Source organism: Chaetura pelagica, unplaced genomic scaffold (genome assembly GCF_000747805.2).
Source record: "Chaetura pelagica isolate M959 unplaced genomic scaffold, ChaPel_1.0 scaffold395, whole genome shotgun sequence".
In the NCBI taxonomy this organism is placed as follows: Eukaryota; Metazoa; Chordata; class Aves; order Apodiformes; family Apodidae; genus Chaetura; species Chaetura pelagica.
The window spans coordinates 7,259-19,921 of record NW_009953391.1 but is presented as its reverse complement, the minus strand read 5'-3'; the positions used below and the strand labels follow the sequence as shown (position 1 = coordinate 19,921).

The following is a 12,663-nucleotide window of genomic DNA, read 5'->3' as shown; positions in this document are numbered from 1 at the left end:
AGCTCTTCTCCCTCAAATGCCTTTCTCCAAATGTACGCATCCCAAGCCTGCTGGAAGAATGTTACTATAGTACAAAATCAAATGCACAGAGGTTACTGCCTGCCAGAACTAAGACCGTCCAACTTCAAATTGGCCTTGTAGGTGATTAAGCTAATGACAAATTAACCAAAGGAAACTTGACTTAAAGAATTCTTCTTGTCAAACAGAACTCCAAAATTTAAGAAATGTTTTTCCTCAAGTGCTAATAGCATTTTGATCAGTACAACACAAATAATTCAGTAGAAAATTAGTTTATTCCTGGTATTCAACCAGTTCTCTAATGAGGGATGAAATGTCTTCATTGCCAAGTTGGGTCATTTGAGATTAGTTTAGAGCTACTCTCTGTGAGTGGAGCCTCAGAGGCTACAATCCTACCTTGTGGTTGTCCTCTCTTTCACATGCAATATGCAGGGCAGTCCTTCCACCTTCCTCTGGGACAGGACCACTATAGGAGGAAAAGTACTCTTGTGGTGACCCAGCTGTGTTCTTCAGCTGAAATGTGACACCTTCTGTGCAGCTGGCTTCTATGGCCTGAGCCTGAGGAATCAAAGTGAAATTACATGCACATTTAGAACACAGCTTAAAGACAAGTTAACAGAAAATAAGTCTGCCTGGTTATCCCTGGGTCTGGATCTCAATCATGGATGAGACTTGTTCAGCCCCACAAAAACAACAGCCACCCTTTTTCTGCTTTCTCCTCTACATCTGGGTCTCAACTGTTTTGCAATGCGTGCTAAGAGGTTTAATAAAACCACTGGAGAAGTCTAAGGAAGGCAAACTTGAGAGACGATGTTCCTAAATTTTACTGGACCAGACAGCACAGTGTAGGGAGTGGGAAGTACAAAGGACCTAACTTGAGTCAAGCTCATTCTCATGTCATTCATTTAAAGTCTATCAGTACAGGGTTACCAGATTAATATAAAAAATTGAAGTAGTATTTGAGAAGGTAAATCTTGCTTACACTAGGTCTGGGCATTCTCTAAGTACTGTTGATAAATAGGTATTAAGTGGTCCTGTTTACTACTTAAGGACAAAGTACTAACATTCAAACTGACAGAGCCATCTAATCTTCCTGTCTTGCAGACATTCACCTTAGTCCTTGTCACGACATTTTATCAGTCTCGTAACGTAAGCCAACTCCTTTTTTAAGTGACTGAGAGATGGTGGTATGCCAGGGAGCTGGCCAATGTCATTGCAAGGCCCTTCTGGTTACCTCTGAATGGCCATGGCAAGCAGAGGAGGTTTCTGAGGAATTTCTTTGCATTTCTGGGAGACAGAAGGAAGAACCAGGGAACTACAAGCTGCTGAGCCTCACCTCAGCCTATGGGAAACTGATGGAAAAAAAAATCTTCTGAGAAGCCACCTGCAGGCATAGCACAGATAGGAAAGTGACTGGAAGCAGCCAGCCTGTATTTGCAAAGGAGAAAAAATACCTGACAAACAGCCTTGTACAAGAGGACCAGGTGAAAGATGGGGAAGCAGTGGATGTTGTTTACCTCAACTTAAGCAAGGCTCTCAACACTGTCATCATCAACCTCCTTCAGAAAAGCTGAAGAAAACTGGACAGTGAAGGGGACAGTGGGTTGTGGTCAGCAGCACAAAATCCAGCTGTGCTTTACCCAAGGGGCAGATCCTGGGACCAAGGCTATTTAACATCTTATCTTGCTGGGATGGAGTGCACACTCAGCAAGTACACAGACAACAAAACTGGGAGGAGTGGTTTAATGCACCACACAGTTGTGCTGCTCTTCAGAGGCACCTGGACAGGCTACAGAATTGGGCAGAAAGGAATCTTATTAAATTAAACAAAAGGAAATGTCTGCATGCCCCCACTGCACCTGGGGAGGAATAACTTCAGGCATCAGTACAGACTGGAAAAAAGCCTTCTAAAAAAGGACCTGGGCTGCATTAGGATTAGCATTGCCACTAGACCAGGTTGCTCAGAGAAGCTGTGGAGTCTCCTCTTCTGAAGATACTCAAGAACCAACTGGACTTGATCTGGAGCAACTTGCTATAATTGATCCGCTTTGAGCAGGGGTGTTGTACTACACAATCATCAGAGGTCCCTTCCAATCTTTCAACTGTTTTGTGATTACATGATTTTGTTACCACCAACCTAAAGTAATTTTTCAGGTAACAAATGCCAGAAAAAGCATGTATTGCTAGCATAGCTCCATCAGCAGTAGAGAATTACCATAAAAAATGGCAACTCTCAGATGTGCTGTGCTACCAAACAGCTGCTGCTAGCTGCAACCTGGAGGCACAAGAAGTGCTGCAGGAATCTAGCAGAGAGACCCTGAGTTCAAGGAAAAGAGAAATAAGGAAAGAAAAGATTAGGCCAGCCCATCCACAGGGACAAAACAAGCAAGTCCCATCACAGACATAACTGCTTCTGCAGTCATATCTTCAGGCATTTGTACTGGACTACACACAAGAGACATCTAAACTCTGTCTTATATAAGGCATGATTAAAAAAACAAATCCAGAAGACTATGTTTACTGCAGCCCAGTACTATATATATAGACCTCAAGTGGCTTTGCTTTTTTTTATTTGTTTGGTTTTGGTTTTTTTAAAGGCTCTTTCAGAGGAATGCAAAGATTTCACGTGAAATCAAGCAGGCAGGAATCTCAACTCCCTGCTGAGGTCCTGTGCAACCTGAATTCCAACAGCTGAAAAAAGAAGAGCTCTAAAAGCAACATACCTTGTCTGGAGTGTATATTTCATTTCCATCTTCTGCCCTTGCGTTCAGATCTGGGGCAGAATGCAAGAGGTGTTGTGTTATCTGGACCCCCTCTGCCCCAGGAATGGAGACAGCTATGTGCAGAGGTGTTAATCCCCGTAACTGAAAACACAGACATAGCATTAGAACTCCTGTTTATAACAACTACAGCACTTAAATAGTGCTAAATATTTTTTCAAAGAATAATCCAAGCTCATTCTTCCCACACTCTGTGTCTCACCAATAGTCACCAAGACTTTTGAACCTGGAATCATAGAATGTCAGGGGCTAGAAGGGACCTCTGAAGATCAAGTCCAAGACCCTGCTAGAACAGGTCACTCAGAAAGTCATTCAGACAGGTCTTGACACATCCTCTCTGGGGAGCCTGTCACCCTCATGGGAAAGAAGTTCTTCCTCATGTTCAGGTAGAACTTCCTATGCTTGAGTTTGAATCCATTGCCCCTCATCCTGTTACAGGGCACAAATGTCAGGAGGTTGTCCCTGCCTTCTTGACCCCCAGCCTCATGTATTTATAGACATTAAGTAGATCCCCCAGTCTCCTCCTCTCTAGACTGAAAAGCCCTAGAGTTACAGGACTGTGGAACACTTCATCTTCCAGACACTAAATATTGCAACAGCCATTAACAACTTGAGGAGTGGTTTCACAAGTGTTCACCATCCACTCACAAGCTTGGCAGCCAGGAAACATAATGAGAAAAAAAATAAAAGACTTGGAGGGTAAGGGGCTTTGAGTTCCCTATATTAAGAAAGGTATCTTTGAACAAGGTAATGGCTTTAATCAGCTTTCTGGCCATTCCAAAACTTATTCTGCCAAGCAGAATATTTCACAGTAGGGTGCTGAAGATGCAATACACATATAGAATCTCACACTATTAATTCTAATCCAGTAAAACCTTAGATGAAAGCCGCACATCAGTCCTGGCTCCCCTTGCTAAGAGGAGTTTCACTGCTTCTGCATCTGCAGCTTTAACAGCGAAGAAGAGAAGGTGTGGTGGGACCCAGGGTGTATTGGGATCTGCACCTCGACGAAGCAGCAGTTGGATTGTTTCCCATCTCTTCTGTAGTCTAGAATCGACATGGAAAATATCAGAATAATTTATTAGCACCTTCCAAGAAAACAGTAAAAGCTGGTGGACAGGAATGACTCCCAGGGAGCAAAGATGAAAGGTGCCACTCCACAGAGGGAAGAGGTGGCAGCATGTAGGGCCATGTCACAGTGGCCCAGCACCACCCAGGTAGCACCACGGTGACCTGAGCAGAGACAGCAAGGCTAGCAGATCTCAGCCCTCCACACCAAAGGAATGCCAGGCAAAAGCTGTCCCTGTGTTCCTTGTGTGGGAACAGAGAGCAAACCTAGGCAAGGTTCTCTGCATCTCCACCAGTCAACCACATGTGACCTGTAAACATTAACTTGTTTAATGAAAGAAGCAGACTGCTCATTCCCACCATCGAAAACTCCTTGGTAAGTTATTTCTTCAGTCATACCTCATCTATCCATCCCAAGAAAACAAAGGTACAGTGTTTCCCTTAAACAAAAACTGGAGCAGGAGCTATGCCAGCTTAGGAAAGCATAGTCCAGGTGCCATCTGCATTTCCACAGAGACAAACAATCCACATGCACCCCAAAAAAAATATCTGACATCACACAAAAAAAATTAAAAACAAGGAAAACCACACTTGGAAATCACCCAGAAACTCTACCACAAAGTGTTCCCAGCAGAGACTCATCTTTTCAGGCATGGTATTAACTCAGCTTTACCCACATAGCCCACATAGAGTGGATCTTTGTATTCCAGTGAACACACAATATGGACAGTATTGCAGACAACAAGGTGGGAGGATGTGCCACAAAAGTAAAATGTGAAAGATGAAGACCATAAGGCCAACCAGGAATTTTCAGTTTGGGAGTTCTAAGATATCAAAATTACCTCCAATGCCACAAAACCCAACACATAAATTTCATCACCTTTGGTGACTGCTCTGTAAGAAAACCAAAAAGCAAAATGTGGCCCTTTCAAGACCCAGAAAGGCAAAGGAGTAGCACTACATTTCAGTTGGCACTGCTGACCAGACACTGGCAGAAAACAAGTAGCAAGTTCATATGTAGTCAAAACTTCAGGAAATAAAGCTAATATATTCTCCTTCCTCACACCTACACTTCACTGTAAGTGCCCATTGCACAAGCAGGGGGTTTCCATACTTGGCTAACAAGAAATATCCTTTTGTTACGGCATGACATCCCTTTCTGGAACTCCATTTTCCATCTGCAATCTTTGCCCACTGCTGACATGAGTACCATAGAAGTGTATAAACAATGAGTGGCTTCTACTGGCATGAACACAAGATTTGCCCAGTTAAGCAAACAAAAATATCTTTCCCTGCACAGTCCATACATGAAATACTGTTACTTTTTTTATACAAAAGGGTTTATGAGTGCTGGTCTCCCATCTATATTTCATGAGACTTACTCTGAGGTTCTGCCTTCAGCCACACTGACTACTTCTGAGGATTCTGATTGTTCATTCTCCTTAAAAATTTAGAAAAAGAAAGAGGTTACTGTCACAAGCCAATATTGGGGGGCAGAACAGTTTCCCACAGTTACAAAAATGAAAAAAATCTTCCCTTGCCTGATTCAGCATATTTGCACATCAGAACCATAACACATTACAGCATATAATGGTATTTTGTTAACAACTGTTAGAGAAATCATTTAGAACTAATCTGTAACTAAGTTGTTGGATTTTTATTTTTTTAATCTTTTAAAATAATGGAATATTTTTCTTGTTCAATTTCCAGGGTGTCTAAAACGTGTTTAGAAGAGTTACAAGTTTCTGCCAGTATACATCATCTAGCTTAAAAGAAAAAAATATTGCTGAAATAAAATAAGACACAGATTTTCAGCCTGCATTAGTTTGCAAGAGAATTCAGAACTAGGATCTACAAGATGTTTTCAAATCTGGATGCATATGAGACTAAGAGGAGAAGTGGAAGCAATGTACAGAATCAGCCCCTGCAGAATCTCAAAGACTGACAGACACAAACCAGTGCAGAAAGATCCCCTCTCTAATCCTAATTACCTCCAAAATGAGGCGTAACAGCTCCACATTGATTTCCCATGCAGTTTAAGCAGCTGCTACCTCCCAATCCCCTTCTTCCTTCCCCATACAAGTCTTGCAGCCTCAGCAATGGGCCACTTGAACATACTCTTGGAACTGCAACAGCAGCTTTAGAGGAGCCAAGGATTGTTTGGTACTTCATTTCCAAGAAGTTTCCTCAAGGCATGGCCCCCAACCTGCCCAGCCTCATGTGAAGGTCTCAGCAGCACCTTTCCATTTCCAGACTCCATTGAAACATCTCAAAGATACAGCTCCTGCCCAGACACCTTTTTAATCCTGTTTTCTCATCCTGGTTAGCAATTCCCAACATCCTTGCTTTCATTTTCTTTCCCATTCCCAGGTCTGCACTCTTACAAAAGGTGTCAACTCAGTTTGGAGCATTTCCCTCTGTCAGGGACCGGACTCCTCCTGTCTGAGCAATCCCAGTGACCAGCAGACTCTGACAGTATAAGTGCTCTTCCCCACCCACCATGGCAGCAGGACAATCACCCACATCCTCTTGTTCTACTTAGGCATTTGTAATTCCCACCAACTGCCCCAGTGCACCCTCCAAGTATCAAACACCCACTCAGCACTACCTCATGGCCCTGCTGCTAACCCAGCGCCCGACCGCAACTGCAGAGCCCCAGCTGTGCCAGAGCCTGGTCCTCCACAGGAGTCAGCAGTGAAAGCAGAGATCCTCCTGCACCCTCAGGGTGCAAGATGCAGAGAAGTTCTGACTTTCTCCCCAGGAGTACACACAGTATCATAGAATGGTTAGAGTTGGGACATTACAGAGAAGGGACATTACAGATCATCAAGTCCCAATCCCCCTGCATGGGCAGGGACACCTCCCACTAGACCAGGCTGCTCAGAGCTCCGTCCAACCTGCCCTTGAATGCTTCCAGGGATGGAGTTTCCACAATTTCTCTGGGCAACCTGTTCCAGTGTCTCACTACCCTCATACTGAAGAATTTCCTCCTGATATCTAACCTAAATCTCTCCTCTTTCAGTTTAGAACCATTAACCCTTGTCCTCTCACTACAAGCCCTTGTAACAAGCCCCTCCCAGCTTTCCTGCAGCCCCTTGAAGCACTAGAAGGTGCTCTAAAGTCTCCCTGGATCCTTCTTTTCTTCAAGCTGTGCTCCAGCCCTCAGGTCATTTTCATGGCCCTCCTCTGGACATACTCCAACAGGTCCACATCTTTCTTGTATTGGGGGCTCCAGAGCTGGACACAGTGCTCCAGGTGAGGTCTTGCCAGGGCAGAGTAGAGGGGCAGAACCACCTCTCTCCATCTGCTGGCCACACTTCTTGTGATACAGCCCAGGATGCAGTTGACCCTCTGGGCTGCAATTGCACATTGGTGGCTCATGTCCAGCTTTTGGTCCACTAGTACCCCCAAGTCTTTTTCCACAGGGCTACTCTCAAGTGTGTCCTCCCCCAGCCTGTATTTGTATCTCTGGTTGCCTCAGCCCAGGTGCAGGACCTTGTTGAACCTCATGAGGTTCACCTGGGCCCACTTCTCCAGCTTGTCCAGGTCTCTCTGGATGGTATCCCATCCCACTGGCGTATCAACTGCACCGTCCAGTTTGGTGCCATCAGCAAACTTGCTGATGGTGTTCTCAGTACCACTGTCAATATCATTAATGAAGATATTAAAGTAAATTTAAAAGGCAAGATTATGGCTTGAGGAAATAATACATTATGATTCTGTCATTTTAGACATGAAGTAGACAAACCTTGTAACTGTGCAAGCTCCTCTCGGCAATATTACCCTTGAAAGATTCTTCTGGATAAAAAAGAATAAAGCACATGGAGAGAGCAGATAATCCTTCATCATTACACTTATTCACATCAGCTCCACTATCAAGAAGAAGATTGACAACATCGTTGTGGGAATGAACCTGTAGAGGGAAACATCCATAATTGCATATACATGTACATACTTCAGCTTTGGAGGTGGAAAGAATTGACACCACCATTCTAAAGTAGAGATGCTCTGCACATTTAGCTAGTCTAAATTTTATTTCCCACAAAACAGAAACACAAAACTGAATCATGTCTCACAAGGTTCAGAACATCCATTTTTCAGCTAATTTCTAACTATTAAGTGTCACGGAAATACAGTGATAAGAAAGAGACTAAAGGTGACTGAGAAGGTTACAAGAGAAACACAGTGTTCTGAATGGTCACCTAGATTTTCCTAGCCCTTTACAACAAATGCCATCTATTGAGATGGCTGAAAAGGGTGTGAAGAAAAAGGCAAGAGGGTGGGATCTCATCCCCCTCCCACAGCTACTGACATTTTGCAGCATGAGCTGAAGCTACCACCACTTCTCAACAACACACCTCAGAGCCTGATTTCAAACAGGTGAAAAAAAAAAAGTGCAGTCACATCAGAAGACTAGTTTACTGCAGTCAGAAACAGCAATCAAACCTAGCATTTGAAACAAACTAGCGATTACTGAAGGATTTAGGATCATAGAAGATGCTGGGCTGGAAGAGACCCATCAGGATCATCAAGTCCAACTCCTGTCCCTGTGTAGGGCACCCCAAGAATCACCCCATGTGCCTGAGAGCATCATCCAAACGCTTCTTGAACTCAGGCAGGCTTGGTGCTGTGACCACTGCCCTGGGGAGCTTGTTCCACCCTCTGGTCCTGATATCCAACCTAAACCTCCCGATTCAGGGATTATTCAGGTTATTTCTTTACAGTGGGATTTGGCATAATACTGGTCATTACAGAGAGTGCTCACAGCACTTCTCTGTTTCTCTGGTGTACTGAACATTCCCTTCACACCACGTTGAAACCAGAGGAATATGTAATCCAGCCTGCTGCACCAGGAATTGTCTCATCATGTGGCAGAGTCACACTGAGCCTCTTACAGCGGCCACAGCAAGTGCTGTGTGTCCCCGATTGTCGGCTGTGTCTGGGTGAACAAGCCCATTCCTCAGGATCACAAGGGCCGCAGCACAGTCTCCTCGTGCTGCTGCCTCAATGAGCTGCTTTGCGGCAAGTTCCCTGGGGCCTGGGGGGCCGTAGGTACCACGGGCTCCTCGGAGAATGCGGCGAACATCAGGAGTGAATTTTGCCTGACAGCGCCTGGGAAAGGAGAGAAAAGTGGAGCAGATTTAGGCAGCAGGGTACTCGTGGACCACCACAGCAATAAAAGAAAACACACAAGAATATGTTGGTAAGCAAGATGGGAAAATAAGGCCAGCTGTCATTTTAAGAACTATTTCAGTTGTGTGAGTTTGCTGACATTCGTGGCGTACTGGTGTACAGGGTGCTGGCAGCTGCACAGATCTTAGCTACACAAGAGTTAAAAAATAACTAGCCATCAAACAGCTATCACAGAAAGAATCACAGAATCACAGAATGACAGGGGTTGGAAGGGACCTCCAAAGATCATTGAGTCCAACTCTCCTTCCAGAGCAGGACCAAAAACTAGGCAGGTCACTCAGAAAGGCATCCAGACCTTGTCATCTTTTAAAGTCTCCAGAGAAGGAGACTCCACAACCTCTCTGGGGAGCCTGTCCCAGGGCTCTGTCACCCTCACAGGAAAGAAGTTCTTCCTCATGTTTAGCTGGAACTTCCTATGCTTCAGTTTGAATCCATTGCCCCTCATCCTATCACAGGGCACAAGTGACAAGAGGTTGTCCCTGCCTTCTTGACCCCCAGCCCTCATGTATTTATAGACATTAATTAGATCCCAAGCCCCAGTTCTGTCAGCCTCTCCTTATAAGGCAGGTGTTCCAGTCCCTTCATCATCTTCATAGCCTCCATTGGACTCTCTCCAGTAGATACCTGTCCCTCTTGAACTGGGGAGTGCAGAACTAGACTATTTATAGAGGTGTGACCAGGAAAAAACCGATGTATGACTTAAAGGAATAAGACTTGTGAATCGAGAGATTAATATGTTGTGTGTTTCTTTTTTTAAAAAAAAAAATCCTCATTGTCCATTTGTAATCTCAAGGCCATGAAAAACAGTATGGAGTGCAGCTTTTATCCTGCAACTTGAATCTGCAAACAAAGAACACACACAGATAGTAATTTCTAAAAATCCATACACAATAAACTAATAATCAACAGTTACCTGTGCTTGTAAATATGCATCTGCATTCTAACTAGCAGAGGGGTTACATTTTTAACAGGCCAAGGGTCTTCCTTAGGCATCTTTGGGGTGTTTTGAAAATACCAGGCATCACACTCTTCCAGGAAGGAGCGAGTCAAAGTAAGATGATCTGTGTCATGAGAATATGCAAAGACTCCTTCAGGGCAAATATCCTTATCATCAAAAGCGAGATGCTTGTAGCTACGGAGAAATGGGTCTTCCTCAACTGAAATATACTTCTTTTGAGAACTGTCATCAATGTATCTGTGGTGCACTGGATAATCCGAGAGAGAAAACAAATTGGGTACTTCAGTACACAGTTTAATGAGATAATCCCTGAGCCACAAGCCAACGTCCTGGCAGCCATCTGGATAGCTCTCAATCCCTGGTCCAAATCTCTCATCACATTTGTACAGCCCCTTTAAGAAACAAGGAAACTCATTAGTATCAGAGATCAAACAAGGTGTGTACAATTAAAGCCTGGTTTGTATTTAACCTGGTTCTGCCCTGATCCACTCCCTCTTAGCACAGCAGGACCGCCTGAATCACAGAATCACAGAAGGTCAGGGGTTGGAAGGGACCTCTGGAGATCACTGAGTCCAACCCCCTGCCCAAGCAGGACCAAAAACTAGGGCAGGTCACTCAGAAAGGCTCCACAACCTCTCTGGGGAGCCTGTCCCAGGGCTCTGTCACCCTCACAGGAAAGAAGTTCTTCCTCATGTTCAGCTGGAACTTCCTATGCTTCAGTTTGAATCCATGGCCCCTCATCCTATCACGGGGCACAAGTGACAAGAGGTTGTCCCTGCCTTCTTGACCCCCAGCCCTCGTGTATTTATGGACATTAATTAGATCCTCCCTTGGTCTTCTCCTCTCTAGACTGAAAAGCCCCAAGTCTCTCAGCCTTCCCTCGTAAGGCAGGTGTTCCAGTCCCTTCATCATCCTCGTAGCCTCTGTTGGACTCTCTCCAGCAGATCCCTGTCTCTCTTGAACTGGGGAGCTCAGAACTGGACACAAGGCTCCAAGTGAGGTCTCACCAGGGCCAAGTAGAGGGGGAGGAGAACCTCCCTTGATCTGCTGGACACACTCTTCTTAATGCACCCAAAGATACCATTGGCCTTCCTGGCCACAAGGGCACATTGTTGTCCCATGGATAAGTTGTTGTCTACCAGGACTCCAAGGTCCTTCTCCATGGAGCTGCTCCAGGTCCTCGGGTTCCAACAACCCCAAGCAACACTCCAGGCATGGGGAAGAGTGTCTAGAAAGTGCCCAGTGGAAAAAGACCTGGGAGTGCTGGTCAATGAGTGATGATTATGAGCCAGGTGGCCAAGAAGGCCATGAGCATCCTGGTTTGTGTCAGCATTAGTGTGGCCAGCAGGAGCAGGGCAGGGATTATCCCCCTGTGCTGGGCACTGGAGATGGGGCACCTTGAATCCTGGGGTCAGGTCTGGGCCTTCATAACTAGAAGGACATTGATGGGCTGGAGTGTGTCCAGAGAAGGGCAACAGAGCTGAGGAAGGCTCTGGAGCACAAGTCTGATGAGGAGAAGCTGAGGGAATCAGGGATGTTCAGCCTGGAGAAAAGGAAGCTGAGGGGAGACCTGCTGGCTCTGCAACTGCCTGAGAGGAGGTTGGAGCCAGGGGGGGTCGGGCTCTGCTCCCAAGGAACGAGTGATAGAACAAGAGGAAATGGCCTCAAGTTGCACCAGGGGTGTTTTACATAGGATATTAAGATTTTTTTACTGAGTTTTTTCACCCAGTTTCTTCACTGTCAGGCCCTGGCACAGACTGCCCATGGTAGTGGTGGAGTCCCTGTTCCTGGAGGCATTTAAAAGATGTGTAGGGATATCGATTAGTGGTAGACTTGGTAATGTTAGTTTAACAGTTGGACTCAATGATACTAAGGGTCTTCTCTAACCTAAATGATTCCGTGATCATCTTCAATATTTCCCCATGCAAGAAATGAGTGCAGCAGAAGCTACGCTGTTGAAAAGAGTGCCCTAAATCAATGGAGAACAAAGCACAACAATTTTGCTCTAAAGAAGCGAAACACTTTGCAAGAAGCTGCTTGCAAAAGACCCACAAATTTTCCTGTACACTGTAGTGCTTTGAAAGGCAGGGAAATTGTAGTATTTGCTCAGCATTTTTCCAGTTACCTGAAATTTTCTGCCATCCATCCATTCCCAGGTCCCATAGCCTTCCACATGGTCAAGATAAAGAGCTCCTGTGAATTTCGAACCATCAGACCAGTAGCAAACGCCCTTTCCGTGGCGGTGGCCCCGGTAGAACTGTCCCTTGTATCTCTGTAGTGAACAAAAGAGGACACAGCAAGAAGAATGACAGGTCAGGCCAGAAATAAGTAAAATTGCCTCCTCACTGCAACAGAGCAGGAGGTGTGTGAATCCAACACATGAGGAGGGTAAGTCTGTTCCACAGAGAAGAAAGGTTGGGCACAACCTCAACTCCATTTTAGTCACAGGTTTCAGAACTCAACCAGGATTTTACTAATACCCCCATAAACTCTTCCGTTAAGTAACAATCAGTAGTTCACACTGCTTCAGCAGATGCCTGTTGACACAGTCACAAATGATGCAGGCTAAACCAACACCTATCCTCCAGCAGCTCTCAGCAAGACCTGTTCCAACTGTACACACTTACACTCTGCATTTGAAAGGGG

The 12,663-nt window shown here is 45.1% G+C and overlaps 1 protein-coding gene across 1 annotated transcript in view; it reads right to left on the bottom strand.

Annotated features, from left to right (window-relative positions):
* The window catches only part of ANKMY1 (ankyrin repeat and MYND domain containing 1), a gene marked incomplete at its 5' end in the record, with an annotated part of 27,256 nt that extends 14,967 nt beyond the window's left edge, over positions 1-12,289 (bottom strand). The window contains 8 exons of the mRNA XM_009998300.1: positions 415-576; positions 2,742-2,882; positions 3,674-3,845; positions 5,249-5,307; positions 7,615-7,779; positions 8,762-8,978; positions 9,973-10,409; positions 12,143-12,289. Of these exons, the coding sequence (XP_009996602.1) occupies positions 415-576; positions 2,742-2,882; positions 3,674-3,845; positions 5,249-5,307; positions 7,615-7,779; positions 8,762-8,978; positions 9,973-10,409; positions 12,143-12,289 (1,500 nt within the window). The remainder of the gene's footprint in view (positions 1-414; positions 577-2,741; positions 2,883-3,673; positions 3,846-5,248; positions 5,308-7,614; positions 7,780-8,761; positions 8,979-9,972; positions 10,410-12,142) is intronic.
* Positions 12,290-12,663: the final 374 nt, after the last annotated feature.